At 45.9% G+C, this 18194-nt stretch overlaps 1 protein-coding gene across 1 annotated transcript in view; it reads left to right on the top strand.

Moving 5' to 3' along the window:
• The window catches only part of LOC139368345 (agrin-like), a 445616-nt gene that overhangs the window by 336493 nt on the left and 90929 nt on the right, over positions 1-18194 (top strand). The window contains exons 11-14 of the mRNA XM_071107109.1: positions 9715-9857; positions 10151-10256; positions 12392-12511; positions 13082-13246. Of these exons, the coding sequence (XP_070963210.1) occupies positions 9715-9857; positions 10151-10256; positions 12392-12511; positions 13082-13246 (534 nt within the window). The remainder of the gene's footprint in view (positions 1-9714; positions 9858-10150; positions 10257-12391; positions 12512-13081; positions 13247-18194) is intronic.

Below are 18194 nucleotides of genomic sequence, written 5' to 3'. Positions count from 1 at the left end.
GTCCGTGACTGGGCTGGATTTCTTCCTGTAGTCCGTGATTGACTGTAGACCCTGCCACATGCCTCTTGTGTCTGAGCCGTTGAATTGAGATTCTACTTTGTCTCTGTACTGGCGCTTAGCTTGTTTGATAGCCTTGCGGAGGGAATAGCTGCACTGTTTGTATTCGGTCATGTTACCAGACACCTTGCCCTGATTAAAAGCAGTGGTTCGCGCTTTCAGTTTCACACGAATGCTGCCATCAATCCACGGTTTCTGGTTAGGGAATGTTTTAATCGTTGCTATGGGAACGACATCTTCAACGCACGTTCTAATGAACTCGCACACCGAATCAGCGTATTCGTCAATGTTGTTATCTGACGCAATACGAAACATCTCCCAGTCCACGTGATGGAAGCAGTCTTGGAGTGTGGAGTCAGCTTGGTCGGACCAGCGTTGGACAGACCTCAGCGTGGGAGCCTCTTGTTTTAGTTTCTGTCTGTAGGCAGGGATCAACAAAATGGAGTCGTGGTCAGCTTTTCCGAAAGGGGGGCGGGGCAGGGCCTTATATGCGTCGCGGAAGTTAGAGTAACAATGGTCCAAGGTCTTTCCTCCCCTGGTTGCGCAATCGATATGCTGATAAAATTTGGGGAGTCTTGTTTTCAGATTAGCCTTGTTAAAATCCCCAGCTACAATGAATGCAGCCTCCGGATAAATTGTTTCCAGTTTGCAGAGAGTTAAATAAAGTTCGTTCAGAGCCATCGATGTGTCTGCTTGGGGGGGGATATATACGGCTGTGATTATGATCGAAGAGAATTCTCTTGGTAGATAATGCGGTCTACATTTGATTGTGAGGAATTCTAAATCAGGTGAACAGAAGGATTTGAGTTCCTGTATGTTTCTTTCATCACACAAATAACATTTGATTTGATTTTACAATTTTCCAGCACTTTTATTTACATGACTGATCAAAACTTGTTTTCTCATGGCTCCCATGTCCCTCTGCAGCAGACATGGTGAGCAATATGTTTGGAACATCGAATCGCAAAAAAATCACAGTATCGAATCGCAACACATGTAGAATTGTGAAAATTGCAATACATTTTGTATCGGCACCTAAGTATCATGATAATATTGTATTGTGAGGTCCCTGGCAATTCCCAGCCCTAGTACGGAGACGTGCAAGCACACACACACACAAAGGGGACTTGTGACAGATGAAAAATGGTCATGTTGACATTCACACGGGTCATGATCTTGGTACAGTGTTTTTTTACAGACAGGCGTGTTTCCTGGCCCTGATATTGATAGTACTGGGGTGACTCAGGCCATGTTCTTCAGAAGGTCACACCCCTTTCTCTACTTTACTTCCCATAATCCACCCTGTCTACTACTTCCCTCTAGTCATCACCTCATCCTATTAGTAAATCACGCATTACTTCCTCTATTGCTTCTACAGTTTTTATTTGCTTAGCCAATTCCCAGCTCTTCTTTAAAATAGAGCAAAACGTTTTTTCTTTTCTCCTCTCTCCACCGTAGTGTATTTGCTCATCTTAATGGCGATCCCTTGGCTAAATGGATTCTGGTTATGACATGATTGAGTAAAAGAAGCAGGCAGACACGGGTGCTGGGAGAATAGCTGATGCAGACATCTTCTCTGCTAATTAAAAGGTTCATAGGCAGTGCGGGTGGCAGCCACATCAAAGACCAACAGCTAATTACTGCCCCCCTCCTTCGATTAACTCCCTCCCTCTCTTCACTTTTATTTATTCCATTTCTTAGGTTTATTTTGATATTTTTCTATTCCTTGAGTTTGGACGTGCATGTGCAGAATATGAATCGGGTTGTGAAGGCTCTCTCGGCGCACTCCCACATTTCCCTTCTCATGGCAAGTTTGCATAAATGGACTCAGGTGGCCAGGCAGGCCGGGGCCTTGTTTATTTAACAGCTGCTTTGTGGTCAGTTGACTCATGCATTTGCATGGGAACCCGTCATTCTGGCCTATCACTGTCCCGAATCAGATAGCGTGTGGGCTCATCGTATGGTGCTGACAGACATTTTGCAATGCAATATCGCGATAAGCTTTAGATAACTCACAAAATGGCCTCTTATATAGTGGTATCAAATCCATTTTACAATCCTTTTTTATCATCCCCATTCATCATAATCAACACAGTCACAATGATAGCGAATCCTAATAAAGTGAATTCCCTTCCATTCTATCGACCCCTCGAGCCTGTCAGAGTCCATTGCTGATGACCCATATCAGGCTGAGGAGACGGACTGCTGCTCCTCTTGTCCCTGCACCGCTCACTACAGAGTGACCTGCCCCATAATCCACTTAAGAAGATGGGTTATGCTAATTGGCACTTCCACGACTACACTATTGATTTACCCATTAGGGCCAGTGGGGGCCTTGCTACAGCACCCCGTCAATACAGATGGGAGTGATTCAGATGGTCAAAACAGGCATTTGGGCTCCCTAGTACTTTACATCTGGTTTTAAGTGTTGTACAATAAGCATTATAACTGGTCTGGAGGATATCAAAAGGATAACTTGCATCATTCTTGTAACATCTTCCTCTGTCTGCCTGTGGAGTATCGTCCTCTTGCTCTCTCTCTCTATCTTGGTTTTTCTCCCTTTCGCTCTCTTGCTCTCTCTCCCCCATTCCTTCATTTCCCACAGGAGTCTTGTAAGTGTAGCTGGTGTCAACTGTCAGAATATCAAAAGAAGGACCCTCCTATTCTCCAGGGCTGAACTCCCTCCCATTTTGTTTGTATTAAATAAAACATTTTGGTCATGTCTTGCCCTGACCATAGAGAACCCCAAGTGCAATAGGTCAGAGCATGACTAAGGGGTGTTCTAGTCTTGAATTTCTATGTTGGTGTGAGTATGGTTCCCAATTGGAGGCAGCTGGTTGCCTCTAATTGGGGATCATGCTTATTGTGGTCCTTTTCTCACCTGCGTTTGTGGGATATTGTTTTGTTTTGGTTTAGTGCTATGTGCGCTATGAACTTGCAGGTTCGTTTATACTTTGTTGTTTTTTGAAGGTTCACTTTAATAAATATGTGGAACTCTACTCACGCTACACCTTGGTCCACTCATTATGTACAGTGCCTTGCGAAAGTATTCGGCCCCCTTGAACTTTGCGACCTTTTGCCACATTTCAGGCTTCAAACATAAAGATATAAAACTGTATTTTTTTGTGAAGAATCAACAACAAGTGGGACACAATCATGAAGTGAAACGACATTTATTGGATATTTCAAACTTTTTTAACAAATCAAAAACTGAAAAATTGGGCGTGCAAAATTATTCAGCCCCTTTACTTTCAGTGCAGCAAACTCTCTCCAGAAGTTCAGTGAGGATCTCTGAATGATCCAATGTTGATCTAAATGACTAATGATGATAAATACAATCCACCTGTGTGTAATCAAGTCTCCGTATAAATGCACCTGCACTGTGATAGTCTCAGAGGTCCGTTAAAAGCGCAGAGAGCATCATGAAGAACAAGGAACACACCAGGCAGGTCCGAGATACTGTTGTGAAGAAGTTTAAAGCCGGATTTGGATACAAAAAGATTTCCCAAGCTTTAAACATCCCAAGGAGCACTGTGCAAGCGATACTATTGAAATGGAAGGAGTATCAGACCACTGCAAATCTACCAAGACCTGGCCGTCCCTCTAAACTTTCAGCTCATACAAGGAGAAGACTGATCAGAGATGCAGCCAAGAGGCCCATGATCACTCTGGATGAACTGCAGAGATCTACAGCTGGGAGGTGGGAGACTCTGTCCATAGGACAACAATCTGTATATTGCACAAATCTGTATATTGCACAAATCTGGCCTTTATGGAAGAGTGGCAAGAAGAAAGCCATTTCTTAAAGATATCCATAAAAAGTGTTGTTTAAAGTTTGCCACAAGCCACCTGGGAGACACACCAAACATGTGGAAGAAGGTGCTCTGGTCAGATGAAACCAAAATTGAACTTTTTGGCAACAATGCAAAACGTTATGTTTGGCGTAAAAGCAACACAGCTGAACACACCATCCCCACTGTCAAACATGGTGGTGGCAGTATCATGGTTTGGGCCTGCGTTTCTTCAGCAGGGACAGGGAAGATGGTTAAAATTGATGGGAAGATGGATGGAGCCAAATACAGGACCATTCTGGAAGAAAACCTGATGGAGTCTGCAAAAGACCTGAGACTGGGACGGAGATTTGTCTTCCAACAAGACAATGATCCAAAACATAAAGCAAAATCTACAATGGAATGGTTCAAAAATAAACATATCCAGGTGTTAGAATGGCCAAGTCAAAGTCCAGACCTGAATCCAATCGAGAATCTGTGGAAAGAACTGAAAACTGCTGTTCACAAATGCTCTCCATCCAACCTCACTGAGCTCGAGCTGTTTTGCAAGGAGGAATGGGAAAAAATGTCAGTCTCTCGATGTGCAAAACTGATAGAGACATACCCCAAGCGACTTACAGCTGTAATCGCAGCAAAAGGTGGCGCTACAAAGTATTAACTTAAGGGGGCTGAATAATTTTGCACGCCCAATTTTTCAGTTTTTGGTTTGTTAAAAAAGTTTGAAATATCCAATAAATGTCGTTCCACTTCATGATTGTGTCCCACTTGTTGTTGATTCTTCACAAAAAAATACAGTTTTATATCTTTATGTTTGAAGCCTGAAATGTGGCAAAAGGTCGCAAAGTTCAAGGGGGCCGAATACTTTTGCAAGGCACTGTATATGACGAATGTGACAGAATATCCCACCACTACAGGACCAAGCAGCGTGCCATGGAGGTAAAGGACAACTGGACATGGGAGAAAATAATATGTGGATGCGAGACCCTTCCTTGGCGGGAGTCGCCAAGGAGTATAGGAGGACAGCGACGACGCCGGGGTCCGCGGCCACTGAAACCCCAAGATTTTTTGGGGGGGCATAAGGGGCAGGCGGTCGAGGAGAGAGCCAGAGACCGTCGGGGAGTTTATGGAGCTGTTGGAGGAAGGAGATCAGAGAGAGATGTTGGTTAGGTGAATTCTGCAGCGCATTCGCCCTGAAGAGTGCCTCCTCAGCCCTGTAGGTCCTGTGCCAGCTCCATGCACCAGGTCTCCAGTGCGCCTCCCCAGCCCAGTACGTCCTGTGCCGGCTCCCCTCACTCGCCCTGAAGAGTGTGTCATCAGTCCGGTGTCACCTGTGCCGGCTCCACGCACCAGGCCTCCAGTGCACCTCCCCAGCCCAGTACGTACTGTGCCGGCTCCCCGCACTCGCCCTGAAGAGCGTGTCATCAGTCCGGTGCCACCTGTGCCGGCTCCACGCACCAGGCCTCCAGTGCGCCTCCCCAGCCCGGGACGTCCTGTGCCGGCTCCCCGCACTTGTCTACCAGTGCGTGTGTACAGGCTGGAGTCTCCAACGACGGTCTACAGACCGGAACCTCCAGCGACGGTTCACAGTCCAGAGCTTCCCGTGAAGGTTCACAGTCCAGAGCTTCCAGTGACGGTCCGGAGATTCCAGTGACGTTCTACAGCCCAGAGCTTCCAGTGAGGGTCAACGGTCCAGAGCTTCCAGTGACGGTCAATGGTCCAGAGCATCCAGTGCGGGTCAACGGTCCGGAGCTTCAAGTGAAGGTCAACGGTCCGGTCCGGAGCTTCAAGTGACGGTCAATGGTCCGGAGCTTCAAGTGAAGGTCAACGGTCCGGAGCTTCAAGTGACGGTCAACGGTCCAGAGCTTCCAGTGACGGTCAATGGTCCAGAGCTTCCTGTGAGGGTCAACGGTCCGGAGCTTCAAGTGACGGTCAACGGTCCGGAGCCTCCAGTGACTGTCAACGGTCCGGAGCTTCCAGTGACGGTCAATGGTCCAAAGCTTCCAGTGAGGGTCAACGGTCCAGAGCTTCCAGTGAGGGTCAGCGGGCCGGAGCCTCCAGTGACGTTCAACGGTCCGGAGTTTCAAGTGAAGGTCAACGGTCCGGACCTTCAAGTGAAGGTCAACGGTCCGGAGCTTCCAGTGTGGGTCAGCGGTCCGGAGCTTCCAGTGAGGGTCAACGGTCCGGAGCTTCCAGTGAGGGTCAATGGTCCCGAGCTTCCAGTGAGGGTCAACGGTCCGGAGCTTCCAGTGAGGGTCAACGGTCCGGAGCTTCCAGTGAGGGTCAACGGTCCGGAGCTTCCAGTGAGGGTCAACGGTCCGGAGCTTCCAGCGACGGTTCACAGTCCAGAGCTTCCAGTGAGGGTCAACGGACCGGAGCTTCAAGTGACGGTCAACGGTCCGGAGCTTCCAGTGAGGGTCAACGGTCCGGAGCTTCTAGTGAGGGTCAACGGTCCAGAGCTTCCAGTGAGGGTCAACTGTCCGGAGCTTCCAGTGAGGGTCAACGGTCCGGAGCTTCCAGTGAGGGTCAACGGTCCAGAGCTTCCAGTGAGGGTCAACAGTCCGGAGCTTCCAGTGAGGGTCAACGGTCCGGAGCTTCCAGTGAGGGTCAACGGTCCGGAGCTTCCAGTGAGGGTCAACGGTCCGGAGCTTCCAGTGACGGTCAACGGTCCAGAGCTTCCAGTGAGGGTCAGTGGGCCGGAGCCTCCAGTGACGGACACCAGCCCGGAGCTTCCAGTGACTGTCCACAGCCCGGAGCTTCCTGCGCCGGAGCCATGGCTGGAGCCTTCCTCTGCACCAGTGCCCATGCTCGGCAGCCAGTCCCGCTCCATGGCCAGAGCCTTCTTCTGCGCCAGTGCTCATTCCAGGCACGGCGTCCAGTCCCGCTCCATGGCCGGAGCCTTCCTCTGCTGCAGTTCCCAGTCGAGGCACGGTGTCCAGTCCCTGTCCATGGCCGGAGCCTTCTTCTGCGCCAGTGCTCATTCCAGGCACGGCGTCCAGTCCCGCTCCATGGCCGGAGCCTTCCTCTGCGCCGGTTCCCAGTCGAGGCACGGTGTCCAGTCCCTCTCCATGGCCGGAGCCTTCTTCTGCGCCAGTGCTCATTCCAGGCACGGCGTCCAGTCCCGCTCCATGGCCAGAGCCTTCCTCTACACCGGTTCCCAGTCGAGGCACGGTGTCCAGTCCCTCTCCATGGCCGAGCCTTCCTCTGCGCTGGTGCCCAGTCCAGGCACGGCGTCCAGTCCTGCGTCCAGTCCTTACTTTAGTTTCCTTCTTTTCACTCTGTCAATTAGGTCATTATTGTGGAGTATCAACAATGTTGTTGATCCATCCTCAGTTATCTCCTATCACAGCCAAAGTTACCATTTGCCTCATGGTTAAATCCCTGAGCAGTTTCTTTCCTCTCCGGCAACTGAGTTAGGAAGGACGCCTGTGTCTTTGTAGTGAATGGGTATATTGATAAACTGTCCAAAGTGTAATTGCTCCAAGGGCTATTCAATGTCTCATTTTTTATACCCATCTACCAACAGGTGCCCTTCTTTGCGAGGCAGTGGAAAACCTCGCTGGTCTTTATGGTTGAATCTGTGTTTGAAATTCACTGCACCCCTCAGTGGCGGAGCGGTCTAAGGCACTACATCTCAGTGCAAGAGGCATCAATACAGTCCCCGGTTTGAATCCAGGCTGTATCACATCTGGCTATGATTGGGAGTCCCATTGGGTGGCGCACAATTATCCAAGCGTTGTCTGGGTTTGACCGGGGTAGGCCATCATTGTAAATAAGAATTAGTTCTTAACGGACTTGACTAGTTAAATAAAGGTTACATTTAAAAAATAATAATAATACAAATCTGTGCAGTACACAGATTAGGCAGTCATTCAGAAATCATGTTAAACACTATTATTGCACACAGTGAGTGAGTGTCCCTGCAATTTATTATGTGACTTGATAAGCACATTGTAAGGGGTGGCAGGGAAGTCGCAGAACTAGGTAATAGCCGGAGCAGTTTAATTCCAAAACCAACTGCATAAAGAAATAACAACTTGGGTACAAAACCCGATGCGCACCAGTAAACATGTGCACCGGCACTTACAACAAACAGTACCACACAAAGACATGGGGGGGAACAGAGGGTTAAATACACAACACGTAATGAGGGAATGAAAACCAGGTGTGTGGGAAAACAAAACAAAACAAATGGAAAATGAAAAATGGATCGGCGGTGGCTAGAAGACCGGTGACGTCGACCGCCCGAACAAGGAGAGGAACCGACTTCGGTAGAAGTCGTGACACACATTTTTATTCCTGAACTTATTTAGGCTTGCCATAACAAAAGGGTTGAATACTCAATACTCAATGACTCAAGACATTTCAGCTTTTCATGTTTAATTCATTTGAAAAACATAATTCCACTGAAGGCCAATGACACAAAATCTCAATTTAATTGATTTTAAATTTAGGCTGTAACACATCAAATTGTGGAAAAAGTCAAGGGGTGTGAATACTTTCTGAAGGTGCTGTATATTATATTTCTATGGAATCTCTATTCCAATATTTTTTCAGCTTTCTAAGTCTCCGATCTTTGGAAATAATTCCGGATGGTCGTTTGTCCTTGTTACCGCTCTCTGAAGAACCATTTTCATAAACATTTCAAGGACGGCTCGTTGAAAAGGCCTCTTTGATCCAGTGAAGTAGACTGTTTTACAGTAAATTAAAAGTTTACCTTCCACAGTCGCCAATACAAAAAGCATCTGAGTTACTTTTCTCTGAAGTCTGGTGAAAAGGTGTATTTTTCGTTTTTTATACAACTTATTGACCGACATAAGTTTAATTATTTGAATTTCATTCTGTTTTATTCAGTGACTTCAATGCGCACATTGCACTGCAGGTTCTCTAGAGATAAATCAGATCATATGCAAGAACAAGAGGGGATACATAGAGCAGTTTCTTTGAGGTATGTCTACCGGAAAATACATGAGCTAAGTGATTAATAGTTTGTATTCAGCAGTCATAAAAGTATGTTTATTTAGAAAAACTACTCAAATAGTGATTTTGTCAGACAGCGTAGGCAGCAGCTCTGTTGGGCTGAAATGATGACTTGGAATGAAATAAAGTCATCAAATAAAACAAATGTAATATACATAATAACAAAAATATTTTATTTAAGTAATGTGTATAAATGATGGTTCATAAGTGATCAGCAGGCATGGGCAGTCACTACCATCATGGATATTTTATTGATAGTCTGTGTTGTTACAGCATTCAACCCACATAATGCATAGTGCATTTAATGTAAAAATTGAAATAAAAAAATGAATACAAAAATAATATTTTTTTATAATCAAACCGAAACGGACCTCAAAAAGCACTAACCGTTCAGCACTACTGGAGTGGATTGATAATTGGATCTTACAGAACACTGTGCAATTAGTGGCTTCCTCATATCAGGAAATCTGTGTCCATGAAACAGGCTCTTGCATTGATTCCCCCTCGCAGGGATGCAAGTGATAATATGTTCCTCCTCCCTCTATCTTCAACTTTAATTGAAATGTAAAGGATGCCTCTCTGGTGGCGCAGCAATGTTGTGCCTAATTTATTTTGTCAATTGCTGGTCCTCTCCATGGTTGGTCATTATCTTGTACTTCCAGCAGCGCCTTTGGTTCAATCTCAGTGCCAACGTGAAGAAAATTCCAACATCAAAAGGTGGCGTGCTCTGAATGTATAAACACTCTGCCATTAACTTTTTTGGGGGGGGAAGACAAAGATGGAAGGCATTTTTACTGATGTATCAAAAGGTTAGGGGTTCTTAAAATGTGTGTCTGTGCTGGGCTGTTAATAACCACTTCAGTTTTTTCTCTGTGTGTTGTCTTTGCAGAGTGTGGTTCAGGAGGGTCGGCCTCAGGTGTTGAAAGCTGCGAACAGGATAGGTGTCGTACGTTTGGAGGCTCGTGGGACGAGGACACAGAGGATGACCGCTGTGTCTGTGACTTCGACTGCAATCGCGTGCCTCGCAACCTGGTAAGCCTTAACCTCCATAACTTAGCCTTCCCAACAACAACCCTCTACTTGGGTTTTACTTAAATAGTGGTGGTTTTCATTTCACGCAAGCCTATGTAATTCCTAGATAATGAATGCATGACATCTGACATTTACATTCAGTTAATATTAGTGCAATTTAATTTTCATATTGAGATGGAACTTGTCGCATGGTTTGAAAATGAACTATGTACATAAAGTCATTTGAAATGAAATTGCTATCACACGCTGCTATGTTCCAGCATTCATATGCGTATGACTACAATTCTCCTCAGGTGTGTGGCTCAGATGGGAAGACCTACAGCAACGAGTGTGAGATGAAGAAGGCCAGTTGCGAAAGGCAAGGGCATCTGCTGATCCAGAATCAGGGACCCTGCACAGGTGAGCTGCCTGGACATCCCACCATAAATGATCTAAGATCAGCCAGAGTAATAATCCATCTCGTACACTGGATTCACACAGTTTACTACTTTGTTATAAAGCAACGCCCAGAAATCCTGTTGTTTCTTCTGAATAGCACTTTGGTGGTAACATATCCAACACAGTGTCATTTCCCAGATTCAATGTTGCTACATATGGCTCAACGTGCATGTGGCTACCAAAGGCTCAACATGAAGAAGCTCCTATTTCTCTAGAGACATCCACCACAGGTGCTAGGCAGTTCAGTAGGGAACACTAGTTATACTCGAGTCTCTGCCTTGGCAGTGCAAACCACAAGCTTTAACTGAAGAGACAGTATAGTGATGTTTCTGTAGTAGGCCAGAGTGAAGCCAAAGGCACATAAAAGATTCTGTATGATCACTGCAGCCTGTTTGATTCCTAGCTGTCCTAAAAAAAAGAGGGAGGGAGCAAACGAAAGGGAGAGAAGAGAGTGATACGCTCGGATTTCACACTCGCATCCCTGTAGAGTTGTCCCTGCTAAGCTGGCATTTTGGCTGCTTTCTGTCACGCTTCTCCACCATCTGCGGATAATCAATCCCTTTTCTTGTGGAATGCTATTGGTGTGCGAGCTCTGGGTCCTCTTCTTCTTCTTCTCCCAAAAAGCTCAGATCAATGGGAATCTCATTGGGCCCTTCTTCATTAGCTATACATGCAGGAACTTGTCTTTGACCATGGTTTGATCTCCAAGCCTTCAAACACACTCAAGAAAAGCTCCTGTTGGCTTTCACGAACTAGACAAAACAAACAGGGATTGACCTCAACACGATCTTGTTGTTTTGTACTGTCCTATGTTGTTTATAAACAACTTATGTGTGGTGTCTCTGGGAGTTCTTTGATCTATGACAGCTGTCTCTGAAGAACTTTCAAGCTGTCCTATTTTGCATTTTCTATCCGATAACTGGGTCAGTGATTCCAGTCTTCATGAGGTCTAAAAAGATCCTGTGCTATATACCGTTGCTACGTGCAGAGGCACTCAATTCTCTCCTAGGAGACATACAAAGGCTACCTGTACAGAGCCGTGGCAGCAGCAGACCTTGAGATAGAGAGAGTAATACTCTCGCATCAGAGAGAACTGCATTATGCCAGACAATGGCCACTGAAGAGGAAAACCCTTGAAGGGTTGAAGAACATATGAAATTAAAAGTTCTCCCTTGCCCTAATAGGCTCAGTACAGATAGTAGCAGGAGCACTGAAAAGTGTCAAGTTAATGAACTGTGTCCAAAGCCCATCAATGGAGTGGGAAAGCACTGAAAAAAGAAAGAGCTAGTCATCACCATTAGGCTTCGGCTCATATCCACACCAGTAAGAGTGTGATTTATGGGCCGGTATCTGCAGCCTCCAAACTCCAAATGAGAAACACAAGAGAGGAAGAAAGAAGAGTGGAGTGGAGAGAGTGGAGGCCATTTTGATTCAAGGCTTGGAAAGAGTTTGAGCGATAAGATAATATATTGCCTTGGCTGTTGAACCACCTCCCTGCCTCCCTCTTTTCCCTCCATCCTTCCATCTCGCACTCTAGTTTCCCTTATACACAAGTCTCTGTTGGGTAACATATTTGTTTAGGGTGTGTTGTATGTGGATTTTCTTTTCGAGCTGTCACGTCGGCTTGGAATTTGGCACACGCACAGACAAAACAACTACACACATACGCTCACAGATTGGCCCAGTCCATCACATTCAGCCGTAGACTTGTTGTTTTCTGCTTCTGAAAGCTTGTAGAGATGTTGTGTCGCATGCTGCAATTTCACAGGAGAACAAATGAAGAGAATAGGCCTCCTAGGATGTGGCAAATGTCAGCTGTTCCACTAGGAGCACCATTGTTTGTTTTCAGGTAATGGCATAATTTCTCCCTGATTTTGAGCCGTTGTCAGGATTGGGAAAGTAGAATTGTTATCTAGAAGCCAGATGCCAGCTTTTCACCTCTGGCCCTCGAGGTGAACCTCATTGTTCGCTAGAAGTTGCACGTTGTTCAGAGATTGTGTCTTCTAACTCCTTTTAAAAGAGCCTTCACTGTCACTCTAAAAAGTTGTTTTATCTTTTCTTCCTCTTTTGTTCCATCCTCGTTCCCATCTCATCAGAGATTTCAGCCACCTCCCCACCAGAGCTGACAGCGCCACAACGCTGCATTCAGTCAGTCTACGGCTGTTGCCGCGACAACAAGACGGCGGCCCTTGGTGTGGGACTCGCTGGATGCACCAGTAAGCGTGCCAATCTCTTACCTGACATCTGATCTCTCACCTATGACCACTTGTATTATATCCATCACAATGGTATTAACTTATTGATGTACACAAACAGCCTAGCATACATTTGCTGGAAAGGAAAACCTGCATATGAAGTGATATCTGAAGGTCTACGTATAGGGCCGGTTTCCAGGACACAGATTCAAGTCTAGTATTGGACTAAAAGCTCTTTCAGTCAGTGCTGCTGAGGGGAGGACTACTCAAAATAATGGCTGGAATGGAGTATTTGGAATGGTATCAAACTTGTGTTTGATACCATTCACACCATTGCAGCCATTAAACTCCATTCCAGCCATTATTAGGAGCCGTCCTCCCCTCAGCAGCCTCTGCTGCTTTCAGTTGAGATACGCAATTGAATCCCGGACTAAGCTTAATCAGTTTCTGGGAAACCGTCCTTTAGTGGTCCATCTGATCCCCCTCTGGCATCGCCTCAGACTGGAGAGTTGTTGTTTTGATGTTGTAGCTGTGTAAAATGATCTCATTAAAGAAATCATCCATTCAGTCCTATCCTTATTGTGTCCCCAGGTACGTGCCAGTGTAACCCGTATGGCTCCTACAAGGGGACGTGTGACCCGGGCAGCGGACAGTGCTCCTGTAAGCCCGGCGTCGGGGGACAGAAGTGCGACCGCTGTGATCCAGGCTTCTGGAACTTCCGTGGCATTGTCACAGAGAACTTGAGCGGCTGCACACGTAAGAGAGCTCCTCCTACTTTGCTGCTTTCTGTTTTCTTCACATTAACTGTCCCGATGTAGGGAACAGAAGAGTTTTGGTCTTGTGCACTGCTTCATTTGTAAATCGGGAGGTGCCGGAACCAAAAGTGAGCACGAGAGGAGGGTGACCTGGGTAGCTCTGATGTACCTTTATAATAAAGCATTGCATCGCATTTGCATAGTGGTATAGAGCAGTAGAGTATAGGCGCTTACAGAAGTTGCACACATGGGGTACATTTTTAGTAGCCTAAGGGTCCTGGGAAAATGTTGCTTTTTATAAACGCATTTCATGCAACTCTGCACCATTTTACATGACTGGAGACTTTTGCAGTATCTTTAATACTGCACAAATGATCTAAATGACACTGAGAATCTGAGATCAATAAACACGACCTTGTCTTGAAACCATCAATAGCCTAGGTGTGTGGTGAAACACATATTGTAGGTTACAATGTGAGGAGGAAATTATCCTTCTAAAACTGCTTTCCAGTTTCACTGACTCACCCAATGATGCGCAGCGCACTCGCCGGTGATGGCCGATGTGTTCATGCCAGAAGCCTATCTGTCTCTTGTTTTACTTTGTAAAACACTATTTGGACGTTGATCAAATATTCTGGTAGCCAACAGCATCGTCTTCTCTTTGCAGCAGGAGCCATTTGCTTTCCAACCTGTGTTTTCCTGTGATTGTATTTGAAATAAAGGCCTGTTTTGTCTGCATGCTGTTCACTGACAGATTTGCTGTGTGTTCCCGACTGTAGGCTATGCTTTGTTATTGGGCAACACAAAATCCACAGCTATTTTTTTTCAGAGGCTATTGATAAATGATAGGCCTTCTCATGGTGTAGTAGGCTATTCTGAATTATTTGTTTGTTGTATTTGTTTGTTTTATTTGTTTCTGAACAGACAGTAGTAATTCTATAACTATGGCAAATGTATTTCAAATCGTCAGGGGTGCCGCGGCACCTCCAGCACCCTTCCCGCGGTTATGATTCTATCAGGAAATAAATGATGAAGTGCAACTCTGAAGAGATGAGAGTTGCAGGCTCATGTCTATCAGAGCAGAGAGAGGGAGAGAGATCATAGAAAGTGAATCTCATTCTAGTTCTGTGAGAGATACAGGCACACTTCTCACTGAACAAAAATATAAACCCAACATGTAAAGTGTTGTTTCCCAGAAATGTTCCACATGAACAAAAAACGTATTTCTCTAATTTGTGCACATCCCTGTTAGTGAGAATTCTCATTTGCCAAGATAACCCATCAACCTGACAGGTATGGCTTATCAAGAAGCTGATTAAACAGCATGATCATTACACAGCCACCCAGACAGTTGATAAAACTGTGGGTTTGCACAACCGAAGAAACAACCAACTGTCAGAAACCATCTCAGGGAAGCTAATCTGCGCGCTCGTTGTCCTCACCAGGGTCATGACCTGACTGCAGTTCGGTGTCGTAACGCTCACCTTCGATGATCACTGGCACTCTGTACTAGTGTGCTCCTCACAGATAATTCCTGGTTTCAACTGTTCCAGGCAGATGGCAGACAGCTTGTATGGTGTCGTGTGGGGGAGCGGTCAACATTGTGTCAACGTGGTAGGGTTATGGTATAGGCAGGCAAAAGCTGCGGACAACAAAAAGTATTTGAATGCACAGAGATACCATGACGAGATTCTGAGGCCCATTGTCATGCCATTCATCCTCCACCATCACCTCGTCTTTCAGTATGATAATGCACTGCCCCATGTCGCAAGGATCTGCTCACAATTCCTGGAAGCTGAAAATGTCCCAGTTGTTCCATGGCCTGCATACTCACCAGACATGTCACCCATTGAGCATGTTTGGGATGCTCTGGGCCAACGTATATGACAGTGTGTTCCAGTTCATGTCAATATTCAGCAACTTCACACAGACATTGAAGAGGAGTGGGACAACAAGCCACAATCAACAGCCTGATCAACTCTATGCAAAGGAGATGTGTCTTTGTTGCATGAGGCAAATGGTGGTCACACCAGATACTGACTGGTTTTCTGATCCACACCCCTACCTGTTTTTAAGGTACGGTGCATTCAGAAAGTATTCAGACCCCTTCACTCATTTCACATTTTGTTACATTACAGCCCTTTTCTAAAATGGATTAATAATATATTTTTTTAAATCCTCAGCAATCTACACACAATACCCCGTAATGACAAAATTAACATTTTATTTTAGAAATGTTGGAAAATGTATTACAAATAAAAAACAGAAATACCTTACTTACATAAGTATTCGCACCCTTTGCTATAAGACTCGAAATTGAGCTCAGGTACCTCCTGTTTTCATTGATCATCCTTGAGATGTTTCTACAACTTCATTGGAGTCCACATGTGGTAAATTCAATTGATTGGACATGATTTAGAAAGGCACAGATCTGTCTATATTAGGTCCAACAGTTGACAGTGCATGTCAGAGCACAAACCAAACCATGAGGTCAAAGGAATTTTCCACACAGGATTGTGTCGAGGCACATATCTGGGGAAGGGTACCAAAAAATGTCTGCAGCATTGAAGGTCCCCAAGAACACAGTGGCCTCCATCATTCTTAAATTGAAGAAGTTTGGTACCACCAAGACACTTCCTAGAGCTGGCCGCCCGGCCAAACTGAGCAATCGGGTGAGAAGGGCTTGGTCAGGGAGTTGACCAAGAACCCGATGGTCACTCTGAAAGAGCTCCAGAGTTCCTCTGTGGAGATGGGAGAACCATCTAGAAGGACAACCATCTCTGCAGCACTTCACCAATCATCCCTTTATGGTAGTGTGACCAGACAAAAGCCACTCCTCAGTAAAAGGCACATGACAGCCCGCTTGGAGTTTGCCAAAAGGCACCTAAAGAATCTCAGACCATGAGAAACAAGATTCTCTGGTATGATGAAACCAAGATTGAACCCTTTGGCCTGAATGTCAAGCGTCAGGAGAAGCGTCTGGAGGAAACCTGGAATCAGCCCTACAGTGAAGCATGTTGTTGGCAGCATCATACTGTGGGCAAGTTTTTTAGCGGCAGGGACTGGGAGACTAGTCAGGATAGAGGGAAAGATGAACGGAACAAAGTACAGAGAGATCCTTGATGAAAACCTGCTCCAGAGTGCTCAGGACCTCAGACTGGGGTGAAGGTTAATCTTCCAACAGGACAACGACCCTAAGCACACAGGCAAGACAATACAGGAGTGGCTGAATGTCCTTGAGTGGCCCAGCTAGAGCCTGGACTTGAACCCGATCGAACATCTCTGGCGAGACCTGAAAATAGCTGTGCAGTGACTCTACCCAGTCCAACCTGACAGAGCTTGAGGGGATATGCAGAGAAGAATTGGAGAAACTTCTCAAATACAGGTGTGACAAGCTTGTAGCACCATACACAAGAAGACTATGCTGTAACCGCTGCCAAAGGTGCTTCAACAAAGTACCGAGTAAAGGGCCTGAATGCGTATGTAAATGTGATATTTCAGTTTTTAATTTTTAATGAATTAGCAAAAATGTCATCCTGTTTTTCTTTGCCATTATGTGTGCAGATTGATGAAAAACGATTTAATAAATTTTAGGATAAGGCTGTAACCTAACAAAATGTGGAAATGGTAATGGGGTCTGAATACTTTCCAAAGGCACGGGGGGCTAGGGTTAGTCTTGAGTATTTCTCCTGTCTTATCTGGTGTCCTGTGTGAATTTAAGTATGCTCTCTCTAATTCTAATTCTCTCTCTCTTTTTTTTCTCTCTCTCTCGGAGGACCTGAGCCCTAGGACCATGCCTCAGGACTACCTGGCCTGATAACTCCTTGCTGTCCCCAGTCCACCTGGCCGTGCTGCTGCTCCAGTTTCAACTGTTCTGCCTGTGGCTAACCCTCACCTGTTCTCCAGATGTGCTACCTGTCCCAGACCTGTTGTTTCCAACTCTCTAGAGACAGCAGGAGTGGTAGAGATACTCTTAATGATCGGCTATGAAAAGCCAACTGACATTTACTCCTGAGGTGCTGACCTGTTGCACCCTCTACAACCACTGTGACTATTATTATTTGACCATGCTGGTCATCTATGAACGTTTAAACATCTTGGCCATGTTCTGTGATAATCTCCACCCAGCACAGCCAGAAGAGGACTGGCCACCCCTCATAGCCTGGTTCCTCTCTAGGTTTCTTCCTAGGTTCTGGCTTTTCTAGGGAGTTTTTCCTAGCCACCGTGCTTCTACACCTTCATTGCTTGCTGTTTGAGGTTTTAGGCTGGGTTTCTGTACAGCACTTTGTGACATCAGCTGATGTAAGAAGGGCTTTATAAATACATTTGATTGATTGACTGTATATGTGACCAACAGATGCATATCTGTATTTCCAGACATGTGAAATCCATAGGTTAGGGCCTAATGAATTTATTTACATTTCCTTATATGAACTGTAACTAAGTAAAGGTTGTTTTTTTTAACCCGGTTTTCTCCCCAATTTCATGGTAGCCACAGTCTTGTCCCATCGCAGCAACTCCCGTACGGACTCGGGAGAGCCGAAGGTCGAGAGCCGTGTGTCCTCCGAAACACAACCCAACCAAGTCGCACTGCTTCTTGACACAATGCCCACTTAACCCAGAAGCCAGTCGCACCAATGTGTTGGAGGAAACACCATGCACCTGGCGACCGTTCAGCGTGCACTGCGCTCAGCCCGCCACTGGAGTCGCTCGTGCATGATTGGACAAGAACATCCCTGCCGACCAAACCCTCCCCAAACCCAGATGACGCTGGGCGCCTCCCTATGGGTCTCCCGGTCGTGGCCAGCTGCGACAGAGCCTGGACTCGAACCCAGAATCTCTAGTGGCACAGCTAGCACTGCGATGCAGTGCCTTAGACCACTGCACCACTCAGGAAGCCTCTTCAGTAAATGTTTTGAAATTGTTCCATGTTGCATTTATATGTTGGT

Source organism: Oncorhynchus clarkii, chromosome 16 (genome assembly GCF_045791955.1).
Source record: "Oncorhynchus clarkii lewisi isolate Uvic-CL-2024 chromosome 16, UVic_Ocla_1.0, whole genome shotgun sequence".
Taxonomy (NCBI): domain Eukaryota; kingdom Metazoa; phylum Chordata; class Actinopteri; order Salmoniformes; family Salmonidae; genus Oncorhynchus; species Oncorhynchus clarkii.
Note: the sequence above shows the minus strand (reverse complement) of the source record. Positions and strands in the feature narration are given on the sequence as shown.